This window comes from Meriones unguiculatus, chromosome 2, assembly GCF_030254825.1.
Source record: "Meriones unguiculatus strain TT.TT164.6M chromosome 2, Bangor_MerUng_6.1, whole genome shotgun sequence".
In the NCBI taxonomy this organism is placed as follows: domain Eukaryota; kingdom Metazoa; phylum Chordata; class Mammalia; order Rodentia; family Muridae; genus Meriones; species Meriones unguiculatus.
Window position 1 is genome coordinate 5,337,957 of NC_083350.1, and position 26,600 is coordinate 5,364,556.

At 42.6% G+C, this 26,600-nt stretch overlaps 1 protein-coding gene across 1 annotated transcript in view; it reads left to right on the forward strand.

The window, feature by feature from the left end:
* C2H18orf63 (chromosome 2 C18orf63 homolog) overlaps nucleotides 1–26,600 on the forward strand; it is a 61,913-nt gene that overhangs the window by 3,968 nt on the left and 31,345 nt on the right. The window contains exons 3-6 of the mRNA XM_060376950.1: nucleotides 20,415–20,493; nucleotides 21,765–21,821; nucleotides 24,918–25,029; nucleotides 25,565–25,606. Of these exons, the coding sequence (XP_060232933.1) occupies nucleotides 20,415–20,493; nucleotides 21,765–21,821; nucleotides 24,918–25,029; nucleotides 25,565–25,606 (290 nt within the window). The remainder of the gene's footprint in view (nucleotides 1–20,414; nucleotides 20,494–21,764; nucleotides 21,822–24,917; nucleotides 25,030–25,564; nucleotides 25,607–26,600) is intronic.

The window sequence follows — 26,600 nt, forward strand, 5'->3', positions numbered from 1 at the left end:
AGCTACTTCTCCACTGCCACGTCCACCCGCACACTGCCCTGCTCCCTGCCATGCTGATGATGGGGCAACCTGCTGAAGCCGTAAGCAAGGCCCACTTAAATGCTTTCTTTATAAGAGTTGCTATGGTCATGGTGTCTCTTCACGGTGACCAGGATAAATAAGCACAAATCAGAAGAACTGGAAATGGCATGAGTCCTTAAACTTTCCAAGAGGCCTCCAGCAAGGCTGTACCCCCTGAGTCTGTCCATCCAGTCCCACCAGCTGGGACCAAGTGCTCACGTGCCCAAGACTACGGGAGACATTTCTCTTCCAAATCAGCACAATGTCTACACATGTATGCTGAGATTGTAAGAAGAATCTCCTTCAAAGACAGAAGAAATGGCTGAATGGTTAAGAGCATGTGCCACCCTTGCGAAGGACCTGGGTCCAGTTCTCAGCACTCACATGGAGCTACTCAGAGCTTCCTGTAACTCCACTTCCAGTTACCCCAGAGCCCTCTCTGGCCTCCAACGTCACCTTCATGTATCTAGCTTTTGTACAGACAAGCAGGTGCACGTGTATACACAGTTTTTAAATAGTTTTTTTTAAATTAAAACTATATGTTGAGTTAGGAAGAGTTTTTTACTGTTGTCCCTTCTAATACATGAACACAGAGTATTTACACAGAGTTTTCTTATATATTTTCCTTCAGCTGTTTTAATTTCATCACATGCAGGGCCTTCCCCAGCACGGGAGAGTCTGCAGGTCTTTGCTGACAGGGAAAGCAAAGGAGATTCCTTGAGAGTAGGGAGTGAGTCAGGAAATGGTTTAGGGAATTTAGCAGCTCTGTCTAGCAATCAGGCTGATTCTGTGGCTCTGACCATCAGGCAACCAAGTGCTTCTTTATTTATACAAGTTTCCCAGAACAAAGGCAGAGTAATGATTATCCAAGTGGTACAAGGTATGTATTTGATTTTTCACTATATGTCCAGGGTTATAAGTTTAGTTACAATTAGCAAATATAAACAGAACAATGTAGTGCTCCATTTTAAACTCTGCTTTATTTGTGGTGTTTAGGCCTCAACCTCCCTTCCAACCTCCCAACCCAACTTTCGAAGAGGCCTCCAGCAAGGCTGCACCTCCTGAATCTCTCCATCCAGTCCCACCACTGGGACCAAGTGCCCACGTGCCCAAGACTACAGGTGATTTCCTCTGCCAACACAATTAATCCAAATTCAAGGGCGAAAAGCAGGCACATTCTTTGCCAAAATATCACAAGAAGAGTCTCTAGGCCACATGTTAACATTCTCCTCTGAAGCCTCTTGAGCCAGGCCCCCAGTTCAAGTCACCCTCAGCACCACTGGCTTCCATGTTCCCACTAGAGGGCCCAGTAAGCCCCCTTTAAGGCATTCATGTGAGAAGACTTAAATCCCAGGAGCCAAGCAGCCTCCATGGGCACCAGACAGTCCCAACTGGAGTCACAGAGCCACAATAGGAATTCTTTCTGCCTTTAAAAGGAGACCATGACCCCCCGCCTTGGGGCCATCTCCATTTTGTATGAGTGACGGACCCCAGCATGCTGGTTTTCTCTGCAGAATACTCTTTGCTTTTCCATACATACTGGGTTCTTCCTTCAGCGATTCTCAGACCTAACACATTGCTTTCCTAATCCAAAGTCCCATAGTCCGAAGTCCTCCAAATGAAAGCATGGTCAGGCCTATCACAGCAATACCCCAGGCCCTGCTACCAACTTCTGTCTTACTTGGGATTTTCATTGCTGTAGAGACACTATGATTATGGCAACTGTTATAAAGGAAAACATTTCACTTCAACTGGCTTACAGTTTCAGAGACCAGTCCATTACTGTCATGGTAAGAAGCATGGCAGTGTGCAGGCAGGCAGGCAGGGCGCTGAGAAGGAGCTGAGCGTCCATTACTGTCATGGTAAGAAGCATGGCAGGCAGGGCACTGGAGAAGGAGCTGAGCGTCTACATCTTGAGACTGTGAGCCACACTGGGCACAGCCTGAGCATCTCAAAGTGACACAGTTCCTCCAGCAAGGCCACACCTCCTAATAGTGCCACTCCCTACAGGCCAAGCATTCACACACGTGAGTCTATGGAGCCGGTCCTGTTCAAACCCCCACAAGAGCTAAGCTACTGCTATTCAGCTGGCTTGCTCTTTTCTATTCAGCCCAGGGTCCCAGGCCATGGAATGGGTGGGTCTTCCTTTTTTTTTAGGAAAAAAAAAATTGTATTTACTTATAAGTATTAAGGACATCAACAAAACAGCCGCAATTTTTTTCTTGTCTTTTTTTTTTTTTCAATTACAGAGTGGTATTCAGGTAACAGAACAACAGTTACCTTCGTATAAGCTGCATCGCAGGCAACTGAAGATGAAAAAAACAAAAGAAAAAAAAACCCTACCATCCCCATATGTAACTAACTTGTGCTTTGCTCCAACCACGTGCTTTAAGTTTCCATGCTGGTTTACACACCCAGACTGTACCAGGCCAGTTAGTGGCCACTGAAAATCCACCAGGACAGGGCTGTCTAAAGACATGTTCAGTTGTGTATTAACTATACAAAAACAGACACTGTGCAGTTTAAAAACATTTTACACAGCCTCACATTTCAGGGTTTCTTTCTTTTAAAGGAGTGAGTTGTGTACAAGGAGGTTAAGTGCTTTATAGAGAAAAAAAATGTGCTAGAACCAACTTATTCATCCTCATTATCCTCTTCTTCCTCTTTGTCTTCCTCCTTCTCCTCCTCCCCCTCATCCTCCTCGTCATCTTCCTCTTCCTTCTTTTCTTATTTCCTTGGTCACCCCGTTTTTTGCGGCGTCGAGTTTTCATTTAGCTCTTCTCCTGCAGTCTGGCGGCCTTTCTGTCTATGGCTGCTTGTGGTCCGCTGCAGGGTTCTCCACATCCTCGCTAGCTTCTTCAATCACCGATGGATAAGCCGGGGTGTTCTCTTTTGAAGAAGGCCGAGGGAGGCATCTGGGATGTGCTGGGGACCTTGAACTTCTTTTTGGTCTGCCCTTTGGTAGGGATGTAGCTTTTCGTTTCTGTCTCGGAGCGAGCCTTGTCGGCCCTTGTCCTGGCTTCACATTGGCCCTTCTCTCCTGCAGACATGGTCTTCCACCCCTCTGAGCACTTCTTGAAGAATTCTGACAGGCGATGGAGGCATCCGGGGCCTGCTTCTTGTGCTCCTCCTGGCACGTTTGCACACCTCGCCTCTCGGCTGCTTAGGACCTCCTTTGCCCATGGTTACTTGATTTTTGTCCATGAGGCACACGGTTGCTGCCCACTGCCCATCCGGCTCATGCTGGTCCTGGCGCCCTGGAGTGCAAGCTGTGGTGGACGAGACAGAGCCAGGCCCAGTGTTCCCATTTCAATTAAACTAATCTAGAAAATCCCACATAGACATTCTCAGAAGCTTATTATTACAGTGACTCCAAATCCCATTAAGTGGACAATCAAGACTGACCACCACAGGCAGTGGGGTTGATATTTCTGTGGATGTTCTTTAAATAGCTTCCTGTGACCACCAGCTTTCTGAGACATCTTATCTCAGGAGGCAGAGAGCTTTAATCTTGTTTTACAACTGTAGAAAGAGCCTATGATTTCCTCTTTTTAATTTTTTCCTATGAAGGAATGTGTTGAGTTTTAAATATTGAACTAGCATTGTGTTTCTAGAATAAACCTCATGTATTTGTGGCATATAATTTTCGTATATGCTGCTGCATTCTGTGTATGTTTTATTTAGAATTGTGTGCCTATATTTATAAGAGATGCTGCTATCTCGTTTTTATATTAGGTACTGCAGTTTGCTGAATTGAATATTAAAGGAATATAGCTTCATGTGACAAGTTGGACCATTATCTTCTTTTATATTTTTCTGGGAGGAGATTTGGTGGACTACTTTTATAGATTTTTTTGGAATTCCTAGTTAAACCACATGGGTCTACTATGAGTCAGCGGACTTCCTTTTCAGTGGATTTTTTTTTTCTGACTAGTTAAAAGACTATTTAATGTATCTTTCATACTGGGTAAGTTATGATACTTTGAACTTTGTGTGTGCGCACATGTGTGTGTGATGTAAGTATGATGTGTCTATAGTCATGTGTGTGTGAATTCAGACCCTTGGGTTCTCCCTCCTCCACCTTATTTTAGGAAGGGCCTCCCAACCTTTACTTTGTGTGTGCTAGCATACCTGGCTTGGGCCTGAAAGCTCCATACTTTGCCTCACTGCCCATCTCCTCACAGTGGCTCAGGGATTATAGACACACATGACTGCCTGTGGCTTTCTGTGGGTTCTAGGGCTCTGAATTCTGCAGTTCTTGGATTTGTGCTGCAAGTGCTTTGCTGACTGGGCATCGCCCAAGCCCCATTTGAACTTTTTTTTTTAATTTTTAACATTTATTATCCTCTCAAATCATGACACCATGGGCAAATGCATATATTTTATGTACTTTGAACAGTGTTATTTCTTTTTTTATTTTAATCATAGGTCATTCACTTGTATCTCAGCTGCAGCCCCCTCCTTCTTTCCCTCCCAATCCCACCCTTCCTCCGTCATCTCCTCCCTGCTCCCTTTCAAGTCCACTGATAGGGGAGGTCCTCCTCCCCTTCCATCTGACCCTAGCTTATCAGGTATCTTCAGGACTGGCTGCATTGTCCTTATCTGCAGCCCAGCAAGGCTTCTCCTCCCTTGAGGGGGAGGGGAAGCTCAATGAGCCAGTCATTGAGTTCATATCAGAAATAATCCTTGTCCGCCTTACCAGGGAACCCACTTGGGTACTGAGCTACCATGGGATGGGCTACGTCCGAGCAGGGGTTTTAGGTTATCCATGCATGGTCCTTGGAGAAAGTCTCATAGAAGACCCATGTGCCCTGATATATTTGGTCCTTGTGGGGCTCCTGTCCCCTCTAGGTCATACTAACTCCCCCTTCTTTCATAAGATTCCCTGAACTCTGTACAAGGTTTGGTTATGAGTCTCAGCATCTGCTCTGATACACTGCTAGGTAGAGTCTTTCAGATGCCTTCTGTGGTAGGCTTCTGTCCTGTTACTTGTTTTTTCCTACTTCCAATGTTGATCTCCTTTGTCTTTCTAAGTGAGGATTGATCATCTTACCCCTGGTCCTCTTTCTTGTTTATCTTCTTTAGGTGTACAGATTTTAGTATGTTTATCCTATCTTATAGGTCTAGTATCCACTTATAAGTGAGTATATACCATGTGTGTCTTTCTGTTCCTGGGATACCTCACTCAGGATGATCTTTTCTAAATCCCACCATTTGCCTGCAAAATTCCTGATTTCCTTGTTTTTAATTGCTGAGTAGTATTCCATTGTGTAAAAGTACCACAATTTCTGTATCCATTCCTCCGTTGATGGACATCTGGGTTGTTTCCAGGTTCTGGCTATTATGAATAAAGCTGCTACAAACACGGTTAAGCAGATATCTTTGTTGTGTACTTGAGCATCTTTTGGATATATGCCTAGCAGTGGTATAGCTGGATCTTGAGGTAGCACTATTCCTAGTTGTCTCAGAAAGCACCAGATTGATTTCCAAAGTGTTTGTACAAGTTTACATTCCCATCGGCAGTGGAGGAGGGTTCCTCTTTCTCCACAACCTCTCCAGCATGTGTTGTCACTTGAGTTTTTGATCTTAGCCATTCTGATGGGTGTAAGGTGAAATCTCAGGGTCGTTTTGATTTGCATCTCTCTTGTGGAGAGCCGAGACTCAGACGCCACTAGGTGGCGCTGACATCTCGCCCTCAAAACTGTAAACCTCCAGTGCGCATGCGCAGATTGCGTAAGCACGCTAAGGATTACATAAGCACGCTAAGGATTGCGTAAGCACGCCGGGTAAGAGTGAGCAGCCAATCAGGGTATTGACACATCACAAGCCCGCTAAGCATGATGGGTCCAAGTCATCAGGCGGGGTAAAAGTGAGCAGCCAGTCAGGGTATTCACACGTCACTCAGGTGCGACCCGGGCTTATATAAACAGCACCACATCGGGGGCTCCCTCTCTCCTCTCTGTTTTCCATCGCGTGACTATAATAAAGATTTTGTTGTGGGAGGATTCTGTGTCCGTGTGGGTTTCTGCCGGCGAGACTCTCACGCGGCTCCCAACATCTGGTGCCGAAACCCGGGAGCAGGGAGCCTGCTACTGCCAGTGCTGGGTAAGGAGGGCCCCCGTTAGCGGGGAGGAATTCAGAACCGCAACATTAAGGTTTGTCCTGAAAGACATGTTCGACCTTGATTTATCCCGTTTCTCATTTCGGCTAGCAGAAGCCCTTATGGCCTTCCCTGCTGTGATAGCTGCTATAGCTCTCCTTTTTTTTGGTCTCGTGCAAACTCGAGGGCTGCCTCGGAAGAAAAAGGATTAGCAAAAGGCTAAGGGTAGGGGAGATGCGAGACGACATGCCAGAATCAGGACGTGAGAAGAGATTAGGGGCCCCAATGGATAGAAATAGAGACGTCTTTAAGAAAAAAAGACCCTTCTGTGGACGTTAAAGCCACGGAAGAGAGAGGTCAGGGGAAGAACACCCTGGGATTTGAGCAGCTATATCCCTCTGGCAAAGAGGATTTGGAGGGGGAAGCAGCCTGCTATGAGGAAAAACGAAACCATCCGGATGAGCGGCCGTCACTATTATATCAAAAGCAAGGTAGTATGAGGAACAGGAAGGGCACACTTTCTCAGTCGGCCGCTCCCGTTGTCTCCAGTGCTCCCCCATCCTATACCGGGAGGCACTGGCCTGATTCCTTCTTTTCAACAGAAGATAGACACAAGATTTTTCAGACTTTTCCAGTAGTTGAAGATGTGGAGGGAGGCCGTGTCCACATGCCTGTAGATTACCCTCTAGTCAAGGAACTGGCAGAGTCAGTTAATAAGTACGGGGTGGATGATAATTTCACAATTATGCAGCTTGAGAGGCTAGGCTCTACAGCAGTGACCCCAAATGATTGGCAGACTGTAGTGAAAGCTGCCCTCCCTAATATGGGAGTATATTTGGAATGGAAAGCCCTATGGTATAATGCCTGTCAATCCCAAGCTAGGGCTAATGCCAATGCAGAAGACAATCAACAACGCTGGACATTTGAGCTACTAACAGGACAAGGTCCGCATGTCCAGCAACAGACAGATTATGATTGGGGAGCATATGGCCAAATATCTGCTGCTGCCATTAAAGCATGGAAGGCCCTTTCAAAGAAGGGTGGGTCCGAGGGCCATTTAACAAAAATTATCCAGGGTCCTCAGGAGTCATTCCCAGAATTTGTGGCCAGAATGACGGATGCAGCAGGCAGGATATTTGGAGACCCGGAAAGGGTCCGGCCAATGATAGAACAGCTGGTGTATGAAAATGCTTCACCAGAATGCAAGGCAGTCATTACCCCCAGAAGGAACAAAGGACTGACAGATTGGATAAAGGTTTGCCGAGGACTCGGAGGCCCGCTTACCAACACCGGGCTGGCGGCAGCTATATTACAGTGCAATAACCGCCCAAGTTCTGAAAACAATAAAGTTTGTTTTAATTGTGGCAAAATGGGTCATTTTAAGAGAGATTGTCATGTGTCTGTGCAAAAGAAAGTTCCTGGGCTTTGCCCTAAGTGTAAAAAAGGCAATCACTGGGCTAATGAATGCCGTTCAATTAGAGATATTCAGGGAAAGCTTATCCAGCATGAGAACCCCCCTGATGAGAGGAATGAAGATATTCCAAAAAACGGATTTCAGGGCCCCAAGTCCCAGGGCCCCAGAAAAAATGGGACACAGACAACAGGAGGGCTTATCCAGCTATAGAGCAACCAGAGGATCAGCAGGCCTGGACCTCCGTTCCACCTCCCAATTCTTATTAATGCCACACATGGGGGTGCAACCTGTCCCAGTGGAGTTTGAAGGTCCCCTGCCTGAAGGAAGTGTCGGTCTTATTCTGGGTCGCTCCTCTCTCACTTTAAAAGGACTTATGGTCCATCCTGGAATTTTAGATCAGGATTTTACGGGACAGCTCCAGGTGCTTTGTTCCTGCCCCCAAGGTATATTTTCTATTTCCCCTGGAGATAGGATTGCTCAATTAGTCTTCCTCCCAAGTCTTCATGACTGTTTCCCATCTACCGAAACACCAAGGGGCACAAGAGGACTCGGTTCCACAGGAACAGATTTTGCTCATTTGGTAGTTGATCTTAAGACCAGACCTACCTTACAATTACAGATAGAAGGAAAAGGTTTTACTGGTATTTTGGACACTGGGGCTGATAAAAGCATTATTTCTTCCACCTGGTGGCCTAAAGCGTGGCCTGTTACACAATCATCCCACTCCTTACAAGGGTTGGGATATGAGGCCAGCCCTGCAGTTAGTTCACGTTCTTTGAGGTGGCAAGCACCGGAAGGTCAAACAGGAAGTTTCATACCATATGTTCTTCCTCTCCCTGTCAATCTCTGGGGAAGAGATATTTTGCAGGATTTAGGATTAGCATTGACCAATGAGTACTCTCAACAGGCAATTGATATAATAAAAAGGATGGGTTATAAGGAAGGAAGAGGCCTTGGAAAACAGGAACAAGGGAGATTGCACCCGATTTCACAGGAAAATAATACAGGAAAACAAGGCCTGGGTTTTCATTAACTGCCATTGAGGGTTCCATGCCCATATCTTGGCTCACAGAGGAAGCCGTATGGGTTCCTCAATGGCCCCTTTCCTCTGAAAAGCTAGAAGCTGCTACAAGGCTGGTTAAAGACAGGTACAGCTTGGTCATTTGGAACCATCTACTTCCCCCTGGAATACACCCATTTTTTGTTATAAAAAAGAAATCAGGAAAGTGGAGGCTTCTCCATGACCTGAGGGCTATTAATGCACAGATGCGATTATTTGGAACAGTGCAATGAGGCTTGCCTCTGCTTTCAGCCCTGCCTAAGCAATGGAGAATTATAATAATAGACATCAAGGATTGTTTTTTCTCCATTCCATTGTGCCCACGAGACAGACAGAGATTTGCCTTTACCCTACCTGCAGTTAATCACCATGAGCCAGACCAGAGATATCAGTGGACAGTCCTACCTCAAGGCATGGCTAATAGCGCCACCATGTGTCAATTGTATGTGCAGATGGCTCTTGAACCAGTTAGACAGCAATTTCCTTCCTTGTTGCTGATTCATTATATGGATGATATTCTCTTGTGCCATGAGGAGTTAGTCATCTTACAAGATGCGTATCCTTTGTTGCAAAAAACCCTGCAACAATGGGGATTGCATATTGCCACTGAAAAAGTCCAAATTTCAGAAGTGAGCTCCTTTCTAGGGACTGTTATTTATCCGGAACAAATAGTTCCTCAAAAAATAGAAATTCTCAGGGATCATTTACATACCTTAAATGATTTTCAAAAATTATTAGGTGATATAAATTGGCTTAGGCCGTTTTTAAAGATTCCTTCTGCTGAATTAAAGCCCCTATTTGATATTTTGGAAGGGGATGTTCATATTTCTTCACCCAGAGCCTTAACACCGGCTGCAAGCCATGCCCTGCGAGTGGTAGAAAACGCTTTACAGGATGCCCAATTAAAACGTGTAGATGAAACTAAGGCCTTTGACCTGTGTGTCATTAAAACTAAACATTTACCAATTGCTGTATTATGGCAAGATGGACCCTTAGTGTGGGTTCATCCCAATGCTTCTCCTACAAAAATTATTGAATGGTATCCGGATGCAGTCGCTCAACTCGCACTTCGTGGGTTAAAAACAGCCATTACATACTTTGGGAAGGAGCCAAAGTCTTTAATAGTGCCTTATACGGCTCACCAAGTTCAGGTATTAACTGCTACCTCTGATATTTGGGCAGTGCTGGTTACCTCTTTTAGTGGTTAAATTGATAATCATTATCCAAAACATCCTATTTTGCAATTTGCTTTAACTCAAGAGGTAGTCTTCCCGCATGTAACGTCCCAAAAACCACTTCGGGATGGACTGGTAGTCTATACAGATGGGTCAAAAACAGGAATAGGAGCTTATGTGGTTAATAATAAAGGTATTTCTAAGCAATATCATGAGACCTCGCCTCAAATTGTGGAATGTTTAGTAGTGCTAGAAGTTTTGGAAAAATTTCCAGGTCCCTTAAATATTGTTTCTGATTCTAGTAATGTGGTAAATGCAACCAAAATCTTAGAGGCTGTTGGATTAATTAAAGCGTCTAGCAAGCTTGCAAAAATTTTTCAAAAGATTCAGTTTGCCTTAATTACCAGAAGATCCCCTGTTTTTATTACACACATCAGGGCTCATTCCGGTCTACCGGGGCCCATGTCCCGTGGAAACGACCTGGCAGATCGAGCCACAAAGATGATTGCATTTGCCCTCCTTTCAAATTTAGAATTGGCTAAGGAGTTTCATAAAAGATTTCATGTTACAGCTGAGACATTGCATAATCGATTTAACATAACTAGAAAGGAAGCTAGAGATATTGTTACCCAATGTCAAAATTGCTGTCAGTTCTTAACTATGCCTCATGTTGGGATTAATCCCAGAGGAATCTGTCCACTACAAGTGTGGCAGATGGATGTTACCCACATTTCATTTTTTGGTAAACTTCAATATTTGCATGTTTCTGTTGATACTTGCTCTGGAGTCATGTTTGCTTCTCCCCTGACTGGAGAAAAGGCAGCCCATGTTATTCAACATTGCCTAGAGGCATGGAGTGCCTGGGGAAAGCCCAAAATTCTAAAAACTGACAATGGGCCAGCCTATACTTCTCAAAAATTTAAACAGTTTTGTCATCAGATGGAAATAACCCATCTGACAGGTCTCCCCTATAACCCTCAGAGTCAGGGTGTCATTGAACATGCTCACCGCACCCTAAAATCCTATTTAATAAAACAAAGTGTGGGAAATTTTTTTCACTTACTAAGTGCTAGTAATGGTGAGTTACTGGCTCCCGAATTAATACTCTTGATTAAATTTACTTTTTGCTTGTTTGGTTGTTTGAGACAGGGTCTTATGGAGCCCAGGTTATCTTCAAACTTGCTTGCTGTGTAGCTAAGGATAACCTTGAGCTTTTGATCTCCTGCTTCTGCCTTGTACAATGATGTTTAAGCCAGGAAATTGTGCCTTCTAGGCAGGCACTCTATCAGCTACTCTTAAGCTGGTTGAGTCCAGTGAAAGGACATCATGAAGGTTCAGGTAGGAGATGATGTCACCTGGATGGCACATGGGGCTGCTTGCCTATCATGTCCAGTTTGCGACTTGTAAGGTGGGATGGAAGGAGCCTAAGCCATTTTAATCCATAGCGCAGCTTTCAACCTTTGCCTTGTCCAGTTTTCCTAATGTCCACGGGGCTTTTCTCACCTCTTTGCCCTCTAGTCCCATCCCGGCCAATGATTACAGTTTCTGATACTTCTGCCCAATGTGGCTTCCCTTGGCAGACAGCCTGTTTTACTTTCAGAATATGCCTCAGCTCATAGGATGCGGAAAATGTTGCTGAGGATGGAACCCATGACTTCCGGCCCATCCCCATCCCCAGCTCATTAGTTACGCCCAGGAGGCTCTGCCCTCAGTGCCACGAGTGACCGTTTCATTGGCACTCTTCACTCTCAATTTTTTAAATTTGGACAGTCAAGGCCATTCGGCTGCTGATCACCACTGTTCAGGGCCTAACAGGCCCAAGGAAATGATTAAATGGAAGGATGTCTTAACTGGACAGTGGAAAGGCCTGGATCCTATTTTAATAAGATCCAGGGGAGCTGTCTGTGTTTTTCCACAGAAAGAAAACAATCCATTCTGGGTACCGGAGCACCTCACGTGAAAGCTCGTGACAGCTGAAGATGATCTTTCAACAGATACACCTGCTACTTCTTAAAGAGCCAAGGACGGCGAGGAGGACCACTAATTCTACTCGAGTGGATTCATTGCCCACAGACTGGCTTTACCCTGGGTTTCTTCTGCCTTTTCTTAAGATTGGGTGGGGGTTGGAATGTTTGGTGTAGCATTGTGTTGTGGCTTAGTGTTTTTACTCTGGTTGTTCTGCAAACTCAATACCCAAAACAAACGTGACTAGGTCGCAATCGCGCAAGCACTAGCACCCTTGGAACAAGGATCGTCTCCCAAAAATTTGGTTATCCATGTTAAAAAATTCAAACAGACTGTGACACTCAGTCGATGTACCTCAGGGGTTTTACCCATTGCACTGAGTCGATGAGTGATCCAGGTTAATGTTGCCTTTGCCTAAACGGTTATGGTACCTAGATAGGAGGATGACAGCTCTTGCACTCCCTGGAATTTTATTCCATTGCACGGGAATGAGTGTCACCTCCTTTTTAAATCTTCTCCCCTAGCCCCTGCACCCAGAGGACTCGTTTCCATTGCACCTGGTGGGGTAAGGGAGTAATCTAAAGCTCTTGATCGCATACTCCCCAAAGAAGGAGTTCGCTTGATCGAGCTTAGGGCCCTCTTGTACCGTGCTTATAGGCTTTTAGGCAGTTTTCATTTATTTAAAACAAAAGGGGGATGTGGAGAGCCAAGACTCAGACGCCACTAGGTGGCGCTGACATCTCGCCCTCAAAACTGTAAACCTCCAGTGCGCATGCGCAGATTGCGTAAGCACGCTAAGGATTACATAAGCACGCTAAGGATTGTGTAAGCACGCCGGGTAAGAGTGAGCAGCCAATCAGGGTATTGACACGTCACAAGCCCGCTAAGCATGATGGGTCCAAGTCATCAGGCGGGGTAAAAGTGAGCAGCCAGTCAGGGTATTCACACGTCACTCAGGTGCGACCCGGGCTTATATAAACAGCACCACATCGGGGGCTCCCTCTCTCCTCTCCGTTTTCCATCGCGTGACTGTAATAAAGATTTTGTTGCGGGAGGATTCTGTGTCCGCGTGGGTTTCTGCCGGCGAGACTCTCACGCGGCTCCCAACATCTCTGAACTTTTTCATGTGCTCAATCTGTTCATATTAGTCTCTTATTATCCTTCTTAATAATGTAGAACCTGCAGTTATGTCCAAGTTGAGTTCTTGACATTAGTAATAGGTGCTTTTTTTCTTTGTCAATTTTGCTAGAAGTTTGCCAGTCTTGCTCACTTTGACAAAAGGACAAAAGTTCATTTTCCAGTTTGACTGGGTTTCTTTCTCTTGTCTCTTTTTTAATTTCATTGATTGTTTTGTTAAAAGCATCTTTATATATTTTTATTTTGTTGGTTATTAATATCATTATTTCTGGCTTTTTCTTTCTTCAAATATTTGCATTCAGTTGAACCATATTATACCTTTTCCCTTGAGTGTCCCTATGGCCTTCAATGCAGCCATACTCTTGAGGTACTGACAACCTCTGTAACCCAATGCCAAAGACTGCTTCAAACTTTGGTTCCAAACAACTCCAATTTCAAAACAAAACTTTAAACCTGGGAGATCTATCGGTGGGTAAAAGGCTGGCCGTGCAGACAGAAGACAGGAGGATGAATGGTGAGGTGGGCAGGAGAGGCAGCCCTCCTGGAATCTTAGCTCAGGGAGGTGAGGGGCAGAGAAAATCCCTGCACAGCTGGGCTAGCCAAGATGGCAAGCTCAGGTTCTGTGGGAGAGTTTGCTGCAATACACAAGGTGGAGAATGATTAAGACAACTAAAGTGAACCTCAGGCCTTGACACACATGTGCATGCACCTGCAAAACCACCAGTGCACACATACATACAAAACCCAAACCATCTGGAGATCAGTGACATGAATCCTGTCTTTACTTTCATTAGATGTGTGATACAGGGTATGAGGGCCTAGTCCTCAGCTGTTGTAAAGCCCTTAATTCATCCTTAGCACATAGAAATCAGTAAAGCTTACCCACCAAAATTGTTAGTATTACTCAATAAGGCTTCTAAACACAGGCCTACCTGGCAAAGTACTGTAAACAGTCAAACTTAGTCACAGAAACCTAAGAAATTAAAAGTACACAAATATTTATAAATGTCTTGTGACTTCTACTTGTGAGGCCATTGTAATGAACATTTAGAAAATTGATTCCAGTCCTAACCTTCTGCAAATAAAAATATACTCTAACAAGTATTTGCTTTTTTTTCTCTCTGCTTTCTTATCAAAATAAGCTTTTCTCCAAAGTGGACTCCATTTACATACAAACAGAAAATCTACATTATATTCATGCCTTTTCAATATCTGTCTGTTTCTTGTACATATTTAATTATATGTAAATAATTATCCATCTACCAGAGGTAGTTCCCAATTTTTCTAAAATATGGATTCATTTAAAAATAAAATATCTTTCTGTTGGTGTTACTTTTCTTAAACTATTTTATTTATGTTTTTCATTGTCTTTTCCTCCCTTCTCCACCACAGTCCTTTCCAACACCACACACCAGGTAGAGAGAAAGAGGGTAGTGGGGAGGGAGGCGGAGTTTTCCTTAGCTACTTCCTGCTGGTTAGGGTCTTAGGGTTCCTTGGAGGAAGTCCAGTCCTCATTTCAGGGGGTCCTCATGCTGCATGCATCAACAGCAACCAGCAGCCTTCTTACTCAGAGCCCAATTCCTCTCCCTGGGCTCTGGCATTTATTTTCTCTCCAGGGTCCTCCGATTTAAACTCTCTGCAGCTGGCACAGAGATCCTCTCAGAGCCCGAATGAGGTAAATAGTTTGCTGCTGTGGACAATCTGAATCAGTTCCACATCCCACACCTGGGACCAAAACAAAAACATGTTTACATATCATAAACTAAAGCTTGCACAACATATTTCCATGTGCTGAAGTTGTTTTACCCCATGACTATTCATAAACACCAACCAAGCTGCTGAGATTCTTTCAGCAGCAGAATGAGGAATGAACTCCATCAATCTATCATCTCCAGTCATACAGCTAGTAAAAGTATTTGGAGACATAATTTTCTCTAGGGAAGAACATGCTGATTGGTTGTCCAGTTCCAAACAGTCATCCCTGAAAACACACATATAAGTAATTATCTATGGACTGAACAGGATACATAAACATGTGTATGTATATGTGTGTTCCTTGTAACAATTAATTTTAAAAGCCATGCGTTTGAAGGAGAGCAGAGGTAGGTACATGGAAGGGCTTAGAGGGAGGGAGGTGAAATACTGTAATTAAATTACAATCTCAAAGTTAAACAATTGTTTTTCAAAGCGTCTGGAGGCATTTGGTGATTACAGCCATTTATCACAGTAACTTCAGACAATGGCAAGTTAAATATATGTACAGCATCCTGCTATAAATGCATTCATATTAGTTAATTTTGCAAAGTTACAACCAAACACTTAGAAAAGGAGAATCACTGATTTTAGCTCACGGTTTCAGAGAGGTCAGTACATGATCATTTGATCTCATGCACTTAGACCAAACATTATAGGATGGGAGCAAGGGCTCGTACGCAGCTCATGAGAAGCAAGAACACAGAGGAAAGAACTGGGGACCAAGTCTAACTTCCAAACTCTTGTCCCCACATGTTCTGCATCCTCGGGTAGCTTACAGTACTAAAGTTGACATGATAGCTGAGGACCAACAACCCATGTGGCAATGGTGAATATTTCTTTTTCAAACCCTAACAATCATCCCTGGCACGTTTGCTACTCCTCTTTAAATAGGATTAGGACAGAAGAGTAATAAATTATTTACAGGTAACGGTTTAAACACTAAATTTATTTTGCAAGCCTTTGGTCTTCAGCATATGCCGTACGAGGCATGCAGGTCTCTGTGCTCACAGATAAACACTGCATGGACCTGGAATGTTAAATACACAGGGTTGTTTCCAAAAAGGAAAGCTAAGCCCATTATCTACCCAAAGGCTGGAAGCAAATTGCTTTCTAGCCTACTGACCGTTGCTCCACCTTTGTGGTTAGAGATTTTCTTGCACTAGATACTCCCTTAGACCCTTATTATATGCTTGTTTTTTTTTTTCCAGTCAATCTATAGAACCTATTTTTATGGACTTTACAAAGAGTAAAAAAAAAAAAATCATGTATACTGTGTTGTGATCACAGAATTATCATCAGAACAAGTTTTCAGCAAATTGTCCTATGCTTAAATGTTCCTAAGATAAGTTACTCAGAGTCAGACTCCAGAACTAAGACCAGCTACTCAGTCACATTGAACCAAACTGCTTTCTTACATACTCTGGCTTGTCACTCTGCTGGCCATAGTGGTCACAGAGACCCCCTTCAACAAGCAATAACAATGTTAAAATAATGCCAATAGGAGAATCCCAGATACTTAACTATGCAACGTTTTCAGGATCCTAGACAGCCCCCAGAAGCAGAGATGATGATGTCACCCAGGTCAGAAGCTAAGGGATTATCTAAGCAATCCTCAAAATCAAATCCGTCACCACTGCATTGTTTGATTTTGATTAGAAAACTATTACTGATTTTAAAGTGTTACATTCAGAATTATAGCATCACCTGAACTATTAGCATATTTAAGAAGCGTGAAGAGAAAGAGTATTTGATGGCAAAAGGACAGAATTTAGTGTGAATTGCATGGATATAAAGTTCATTAGCATTGGAGGCCTTCATCAGCAGTTGGGGTGAGCTCACAGGTGGAGCATGAATTCTCACAAGCACATCTTGTCTGAATTGTTGCAGTCTTGAATGTTATAGATACTCTATCACAGAAATCCGTGACTCTGCAAGGAGAAAGCTCTTTGGAGTCTTGCGAAAGAACTTTTCAGAGGCAACACTCTGTCATTCAGAACTCTCGTTTTCCGTGGGTCTGACAAGAATAAGTTCACTTTGGTATTACTAATGGAAAATTAGTAATATTCCGAGTAAATTCTTCTGGGACAGAAAATACCGTTTGCTTAGTGCGCCCATCATAAAACACCTAGAAGAGCAGTTGACGCTGGTTCGTGCTTAACAACTACCTGTCAAGTGACTAAAAGGAGAGCACTTCCAGCTTTTTAAGACTTTTCGTCATCACAATAGTTCTGGAAGTTGCAAAGAGAATCTCAGCAGAATCATGTCCTGTAACCAAACAGCCTGCCATCTCTCATGTCAGCCAACTGTGTGGCCTACGGCTTCCCAGCCATCCTTTGCACTGACCACGGAACCACCCATTCCCAGGCATTTCCGTGACCCGAGAGGTTATAAGCAAACTCTGAATTTGGTGCGAAACCCACGGTTAGTGCTGGGGTGGTGACAGAGCTGTATTTCAGGGCAGGACACGCTGACAGGGCAGGCGCTGCTCAAAACTGCCGCCTGTGCGGAGAAGCCCTGAAACACTCTGAAGGAAGGCATCGTGGGATGCTGTCGACAGAGAGCATGCTGGGAATAAGGAATGCGCTGGAAGAGCTGCAAAGGGCTATAACGAGGCCCAGGGCCCAGGGCCTCTGAGAGCTAGACCCGGTGGGAGTACAAGGGCCCAATTGGAGCAGAGAGTTGACAAGGTGACAGGAGCCCTTCCCTAGGCCTGGCGGTGACGTGGGTAGGTGCTGCCTCGGCTGAGTGGAGTCCTAGACCTGTTGGAGCCTGAGGGCGCCCAGAGCGGACCCCGCAGGGAACAGGGGATTGACTGGAGCTCCAGGCTCCACACAGGAACCCGAGATTTGACTGGAGAGCTAGAGGGTCAGGAACAAGACCTGACCAGAGAGAACTCGGAGTTCCCCAGGAGCGTGGGCGCAAGGCCTGATGGGAGAGAGGCCAGACCCCAGCGCAGGGCCTGATGGGAGAGGCTGGACGGAGCGCAGGGCCTGATGGGAGTTGGAGCGCGTGGGACTTGACAGGAGCTGGGTGTGAGGAGAGGTTCTGACTGGGGCGCGAGGCTTGCCTGGAGCATGAGGCACCGAAGCCCCGGCCTCTGCTGCAGGGCGGCGCGGAGGGGAGCAAGCGAGCGAGCGCTGAGAGGCAGACGAGGTGCTGAGCGAGGTGCTGGGCGGCGCAGCAGCAGGCCAGGCGCCCTCGCCTCCTGAAGGAAGGCTGCAGCTTCGCAGGCGCCTCTGTGAGGAAGCAGCGCTTAGGCGAGAGCCGAGGCGGGAGGGAGCACCCCATCGAGGAGAGAGTCCCCACAGTTGGGCAGAGTGTGCTGGTTCCGAATAGGGCGAGTTTTGGGGCCAGGAAAAGGGTATTCGGTTTTTTTCAAAGCGTTAGAAATTTCTAGAATCACCTTTTAAATGTCTGTAAAGACTGGAGATATTGCTGTCACTAAGAAAGTGGAGCCTAACGAGGGAAGGGAACTTATCCCGAGGGCCCGTGGGAAGCATAAGTGAATGCAGCACTAAAATGCTGAAGAAAATTTCATAAGCTGTGGTTTCTGTGAGCTAGGTGTGTTCAGGCCGAAGGTCATGGTGAGCATTCCTCAAATGAAAACACAAAGCCGTTTGGTTGCTAGAGTCCACCCACACTTCAGATTCCGGGGCTCATATCTCTTTGTAAAGAGAGGAAATATGTTTGTGTTAACTTTCTCCTATTTGTGCACCGTTGAGTATGTGACCTTCCTAGCCTGCATTTACATTTCAGCTTTCTGCAACGCATGACATACAGCTCAAAGGCAGAATGTGAATTAACAGCATCAAAATGTGCCCCAAATGGAGGTTTAAAGCCAAATAATTTGTTGGAAATGAAATCTGGCTAACATTTTCTTTCTTGTAAAATTAAAAATAATATATTCTTTAACTTTGAAGTGATTTATAGAGAGAATCGGAAATAGCAGAAGTCTTTGCTATATGTTTTTATTTTTAAATTATGTAGGAGGAAATATTCTATTTTTCTGGAAATACAACTTTAAGAATAGCCAGGATCGGTAGGATGAAATTATTAAATACAATATAACACATATGTAGCAAGTACCTAGAAAAGACTTAGGTACTTAACAAATTAGGGATTATTATTTGCACTTAAATTAGCCATTTGATTTTTGTTGTAGAACTGAAGATGTAGAATCTTTGGAGAGATGATGAAAGTGCTTTAATTTATTGCATTAATAGGTTCATAAGTCTGTGAATATAGTAAAAATAAATAAATCACTGAACTGGATACTAACTGGATAACTGGAGCTGAACAATATCTTAATTGGACTGTGTTGAGTACAGTTAGAAACAGTTAGAAAACCTTGAAGGCGGATGGTGATGCTTTGTGGCTAAAGTTTACTAATTTATTCTTATTTTCTTATTCTGCCATGACATCAGATGTTACCTGCTGAGTTAGAATTGAAACCTTATGGCTAAAACTGTTGATGTACTTTTTACTGCTGTTTGTTTTTGAAGATTTGGTTGCTGGAACACACAGTCAACAAGAAACTATGAATGAGTCCAGGCAGCAGTCTCTGTTCTTTATCATACTTCCAGATTTACACAAACTCTGCGCTGTCCAGATAACATTGAATAGCAGGGTAGCAGAAACAGAGATGAGGAGCACACAGATAAAGATGTGCAGGTAAAAACATGTGAATTCTAGCTAAGCTTTTACACTTTAAAAATCCCATTATAGCTATTTTAGAAAGTTTTTCAAAATATTTATTAAATCCATCTATATACTTTGAAAGCAAGGAACCTGAGTATGTTAGGTTACATTTAAAAAGGGATTTAAAATGCTTGAGATAAATATCTTACTGTGGAGCTTTTATATTTGTGACTATTATTTTTTTAATTCTTCAGGATGAAGAGATGGCTCAGTGCTTGGGAGCACAGGTCCAGAGGACCTGAATTCAATTCCTAGTACCCACATGGCAGCTCATAACTGTCTGTGACCCCCTTCTATGGGATTCAACACCCTTACACATATATACATGCAGACAAAACACTAATGCACATAAAAGAAAATACACTTTAATTCTCTATAAGACTTAATTCATGAATTAGGTCAGGCTCCTCACAACATAGAGATACTAAGTAATACATAGTTACTATCTATTCTTTAGAAGGCATTTAAAGATACTAAAAGATTAATATAATCTCTAAACTTTCACACCAAAACATGACAATGAAGAATACTTCTCTAAGAATTACCTTTTAATACCCGGCCCAAGATAATCTTTAAGAACAGCTCAGCTGAAGACTGATTATTAAGGACTTATGTATTAGTTCCTTTGTTTGATGTACTCAAAAGACGCGAGATAGATTATATACTGAAATAAATATTCTGGAGAAGAATAAAACCTGTAAGAGTTTTGGAGCAAGCTGGATGTAACAGTGTGTACCTATAATCGCAGCAGTCTGGAGGCTGAGGAATGAGGATCTAGGTTAAAGGCATCCTGGACTATACAATAAGATGACTGCAAAAACAACAAAATGCTAAGGACAGAATGAGGAAGACAGTCTGTGAGTGCACTCCCTGTTTGGGTGTTATCTAGTTATACTTACTACAAATCACCTCTGGCCCTTTTGAAAAATAACAAAATGGGTAGAAAGATTTTAGACTGGTTCTAAATATTTCCGTAACATGCCAGTATAGAAGTAGTCAAATTCAATTTGAAAATAATGTGTTTTTGTTTTTTGTTTTTTTTCTCCACAGGCAGTTGCTACTTTTGCATGAAGATATGCTCACAGCACCTGTGCCTGAAATAGTAAACCAAATTTGGGTGGTGATGTCGGTTAGTATTACTGCTTATTGGAAGCAATAGTGATAAACAACAACTCAAGTATACTATCAGAGATTAAGGTGGTTTACCAGGACTAACCACCCTGTATTTTAGCTTAGTATGCCTGATGTTTAAATCTATCAGTGATTCTAATGAATCTGTGTTTATCTGGCATAAACGCTTAGCTATGTTATGGCACAGTATCTAAGACAGGATGGGCTTTCATGCCCTTTGTCAATATTTCAGTTAAATTTAAGTTTCTCATCTCAGTAAATAAACTTTTTATTATTCTTTATTTATTTCTATCACATTCTTCCTCCACTTTCCCCCTCCACATCCTTTCAGATATAACCCCTTTCTTCTCCCAACCTTATATCCTCTAAAAAAATAATTCACTGACTCTAGATAGTGCTGCCCATACATGCATAGGGTAAGACTCTAGTCACCTAACAGGTACCTCACCCCTGAAGAAAACAGATTCTCCCTTCCCTGGTTGTCACACTCAGTGGCTTCTCAGCTACGTGTGGGTCCCTCCCCCAGCCATGCTGGCATGTTTCTTGATTTTGTGCAGGGTGACACAACTGCTGTACATTTGTGTGTTCACTGGCCTGTCACAGCAGTCCTCTCTGACCGCTGGCTCTTTCTGTCTTTCTGTCTGCTTCTCCTCCATGATGTCCCATGAGCCTTGGGTGTAGGGAGGATGATATATTATCCCATTTATGACTGAGCGGTTCATAGTCACGTATTCCCTACACACTGCTTGGTCATGAGTCTGTCTTAATCACCATTAGCCACATGAAGAAGCTTCTTTGGTGAGGACTGTGAGCTGCACTGATCTACCGGGCACAAACACATAGAGAAGACAGCTTGATATCATGTCCATTTAGCAAAATAATATCCACCAAGATAAAAATAATAGCCTTTAAAAATTTTAAATTTAAACTTCTGTAGGTCCATTTTCCATAATCATGTCTAAGTATGCTTTGTGTATGTATAAGGTGTTAAGTACTTACATGAAATTCATTTCCCTTTTCTCCTATATGGGTTGGATATCATGTCACTATCAGGTAACTTCATCTTGACAGTGTACCTGTCACAGATCCTATTGCAGGGGAAAAGTGGCTATCACAGTATCTTTCTTCAAATGGATATATAAGAGAAATAAAGGATGACAGTGGAATCTATGCCCTCTCTTGTATTTTGCTTAAAATATTTATGTATCACAATATTTTGTTATATATCTATGTTAAGTCCTTTTTACAAATGTGGACTTTCTGTTATAGATACCATTTTTTAAATCTGGGAGGCTCAATATCTATATTGAAAAATGTGGAGCAAAGGTATGTGTTTATAACAATATAGATATTATATTGCTTGTATGTTCTAATTCTTTTACCAGATTCCTAGTTCGCTTCCTGTTGTTTGATAAAAACACCATGACCAAAAAGCCACTTGGGGGAGAAAAGAGTTTATTTGGCTTAGCCTTCACACCACAGCACACCATGGAGCGAAGCCAGGGCAGGCACTCAAGGCAGGAACGTGGTGGCAGGAATGAGGTGCAGGCCACGGAGGAGCTCTGCTTACAGGCCTGCCACATGGCTCACTCAGATTGCTTTTTTACACAATGCAGGACCACCTGCCAAGGGGAGGCAGCACCCACACTAGGCTGGGCCCTCCCACATCAATCATTAATAAAAAAAAAAAAATCCACAGACTTGCTAGGGGTCAATCTGATGAAGGCATTTTCTCAGTTGAGGTTCCTCTTTTCAGATAACCCTTGTTTGTGTACAGTTGCCAAAAATAAATAAACAGCCAAAACCTAGCCACCACAGCCAACAAACAAAATTTGGAGTATCTTTCTCACAAGTTATTGTTATGTGTGGGAAAAGACCTCACGATTTTTCCAGACAATTATTTTGTGTACATTTAAGGATGAGAGGAATGAGTGGGTTTTCTACGTTTTTACACTGGGGGAAAATTTGAAATCCTGAGAGATGGAAGTATTGCCACAATTATATAGCTAACAGAGAGAGAAACAAAATTATAGATTGTGTTCTACCAATGGTGAGCTTCTTCAAAGAGAGAAAGTTGGTGTGGGGTTGGGCAGTACATCACAGCTTCAGAGGGCTAAGCACATTGTGGTGTGAAAGCTCCTCTTGCCTTAGGTCACCCAGGTGGGAGAGAACGAGAGAGAGCAAGAGAGAGAGCCTGCACTCTGGGGCTTCCTGCTTCCTCCTCTGTCCACCTGGCCTCAGCCACAGCCTGTGAGCATGGCTCTACCACATGTGGCATGGGCCCTACCCTGAGTTAGTTCTCTCTGGAAATCCTCATCCACAGCCAAAAGAATGCTTTACTCATCCCTTCAGCACTGTTCAAGGCAACCATTGACGATTCCTGGCTGTGGATCAGTTAGGATCCCTACCATCAGAAACCAACTAGTAAAAGAGTATCCCCTCCCTTAAATAAAAACAAAAATAAACTTTTTTGGAAGAAATTATGTCTAACTTTGCTATTTCTTCCCTAAATGTTTTCTGAGTCTCATCCATATTGGTATCTGGAACTTAGATTTTGAAGAAGTTCAACTCTAATTTTAAATGGTAATAGAGTTATTAAGTTATAATACCAGTTAAGTATTTTAACTGGTAATAGAGCTTTTATTTATTTTTTTCAAGGATTGTGTCCTTTTCATCTAAACTTCCAAGTTTTTTAATGAAGTTGCTTTGATAGTCTCTCTCTTTTGCTGTAAAATGTAAAGTGATGGCTCCTTTCTTTTATTTAGCATTGGCTATATGTGTGATCTTTTGATTTTTTTTTCCTTTTCTTTTTCTCTCTCTTTGATCAGTGTAGCTAGAGAGTTGACAATCGTTGATAGGATTAAGGACAGAGGATTTGGTTTCATTTATTTTTCTCTATTGTCTTACCGCTTTATATTTTGTTGATTTTTTTTCCCCTTTCAGCTTGTAGTACTTCCTTTCTTCAACTTAATGTGGTCACTGATGCCACTGAGTTGAGAATTTCGTTATCTTTTAATGTAGCTACGTTTGGTGTTATACACATTCTCTAAATCGTTGCCCCCTTGACTTTAGTATAAATGCTTCCTAACACCTGTTCCAGATAGGCTGCAGGGTTCCCAAAGGGGGTTCCAAGAGATCTTTCTGATGCTGATTTCTCATTCAATTTGACAGATGTTTCATAAAGCTTTTATTTTAAAAATTGAAATTATTTTTAGGGTCCAGAGCATATCTACTATAGATTTAGTAAACATCTCTTGTCATTTTGACAAAACTACGTATTCAGGTCTTATTGTATTAAGTATCCTATAAATGTTAAATGGGTCTCATTGGTTGATAATGATACATCTACTCTGTTCCTGTTTTCTGTCTGTTTGTGTCAATTGTCAGGCTCAGGGTATCTAAATCTCTTCCTATATGTGATTGTGGATTTCCCAGTATAGTCCTGGCTCTCTCACTTTTCTGCTTGCCTTCCTTACAGATTTCAGGGCAGATTTTTCTGGATTTTATTCAATGCTTAAAAAGCAAACAACCTTGGTTCTCACTCTAACCTTCAGCATTTCCCTCACATCTGCTTGCTAACTCTTATTCAGCAGTAACACCAGGAGTGCCCCTCCCCAAGGCTCTGCAGCCTGCTTCCTGCAGTCCTGTCCTCGCCAGCTCTTTCTAGCTGCTTTGACTCCCTGTGGACTCTCTATCTCTTCAGGTCATAGAGACTGACAGACTCTAGATTGCTTCTCCTGTGACCACAGCCTGAAAACACCCTTCATACAATAACCTGGGGGAGGAGAGTTTCCTTCTCTAGAAGAAGAGCCAACAAGATGGGCTCTGTGATTTTCCCAGGGCTTACCTTGTCCTTTCTTCCATAGAGAAGAACTCTTCTTTGTTCATAAAGGCCGGTATTTAATGAGCCATTGTTTCAAATAACTTGCCCAGTTTTTAGAAGACACTTCAAGTGGGAAGATACATTTCATTCCTATAACTCAGGAGTCAGCAATGAAAGCTTACTATTAAAGATGAACTCTGAACAAATATGTGCGCATTTTGTTGCATGTGTGCTTTTGTACTTAGCCATTTGTAGTGTTAACTACAGGGAACAAAATGAACAAACCACAGTGTCATCCTTGCTTGAGTTCCTGTGTGTGGAGCAGGATGCATGGGTGAAGACTCCGCACAGCGCTCGTGTTCAACTTAAAAATAAACAGGAAAAGCTGGCACAAAGCGTTGCCACAGCAGTAGCTTCAAAATGAGTTTCTCCTTAAATTCTCTAGCCTTGTAACTAAATAGTGCTCGTAGGAACAGCTATAATTTCTGCCCAGAATTGCTTAGTTTAGTGGATGTTGACCTGAAACTGCAGGCATTTTCTGAGCTTATAGATACATAGCAATTGTTCCTAATTTGCCCGTCTTTTCTTTGATGTCTTAGATGGAGGCTCCACAAAGAGTGATTCCTGTGATTCTTCAAAACTGCCTTTCCTATTCACTCCCGGCTAGACTTGCTCCGGCCTGGAACAGAACAGGCCATCTCTTGGTACAAGGTGACTTTGTGTTTGCCAGCCATTCGGACCTTCTGAAGTAGATTACTTCTCTGTGTACATCTGTTTGTAATTTCAAGGTGTCTTACTTTTAGAGAAGAGTTCTTAGCTCCAGCTCTAAACATCTTCAGACAAGCCACAATAACACCACTGTCATCTCCTTGTGTGGGGCCTGTGTATGCTGCTTTAAAATGCTTTTATTATTATAATACTTAGTGCTTAAGAATAAAATTTATGAAGGATTTGATAAAATAAACACTGCTTGTCAGTATTGTTGGATCCAAATGACCATCTTGAAATTTGTGCTGAAGTCTGATGGTTTTCTAAGTATCTTATAGCAAGAGATAATTTTTTTAAAGGAAGAATAGTGTATTTTTGTCCTTTTTAGCGAAGAGATAGTTTTTGACTAATATTTTTATGAGCTGTCATTACATATTTGTTTTATAATTTTTATAGCTTTTATGCTTTTATTTAAATGGTTCTATTAATAATTATTTCTGAGTTATTATAATGTGGTATATCCTGTGAATTTTTTAAGGAAGAGATTTTCTTTCACATACGGGAAAGCAAAGTGCTGTTGGTAAGTAAAAATGTATAAACAATAGACAAAACATTAATACAGCTAACATTTGTTTTAAAGTCAATGTTAGGTTGTTACATTACCATTTGTCAGACATAATTATAATCAGAATTTCACCTGGGAAGTTACTTCTCATTGAGAGGAAAGGTGTATTTTACTTTCTCTACTTAAGAAAATGATTATGAAGATATTTATTTCTGCAAATAATTGAATATATTTTTAAATTATATTAAAATTGTATTTCCCCATGTTGAAGTTTAGTTTTATTAGAATATTATTTTTCTCCTGAAAGTATTATCTAGAAGAACATGAATAGTCTCAGGTATAGGCTTTATTATAACATCTTATCTCATTGTTTGATTGTTCTGCATAGTTACACTGAAGGCAGGCAGGCTCCTAAAAAGCCATGCTGAGGTCACAGATGGATGTGATCATAAGACTCCAGGAGGCATTATTAACCAGATAGATAGGTTTCCCCATCATCTGAGCATTGTTCTCAAATCCTTATCTGTAATCCCCAGTTCCTGGAACAGAGGAGCCTGTCCTGCTGAACCGTGTTTCCTGTCTGGCACTAGTTTTGTGTTTCAGTTAGACAGTAACAAACACTCTGATCTTATTCTGGATGAGTGAGTTTGGACCTAAGTTTAGCTTCACTGTGCTAGCATGAAATCTTAATTAGAGATTTAAGATAACAATTGAGAAAAGCAGATTTCTTCAGTGCCTGTTAGAAGATTGTTTTTACTTTTGTTTAAATGTAATATACTTCAGTAAAACCCAGAAATTTTAAGTGTATACTCACTAAAGTTTTACTAAGTAAATGCAGCCTTGTAACTGGTCACAGCTCAATAAATACTGTTGTCAGCCTCCCTTAAGCTCCTGAAGCTCTTTTCAGGTACTATCTTCTCCCCAGGGTGCCATAGCTACAACTTGTCAGCACAGCATTATTCCAGCTGGAAGCCTGGTGTGAGGCCTCACTGGAATTCAGTAATGGATG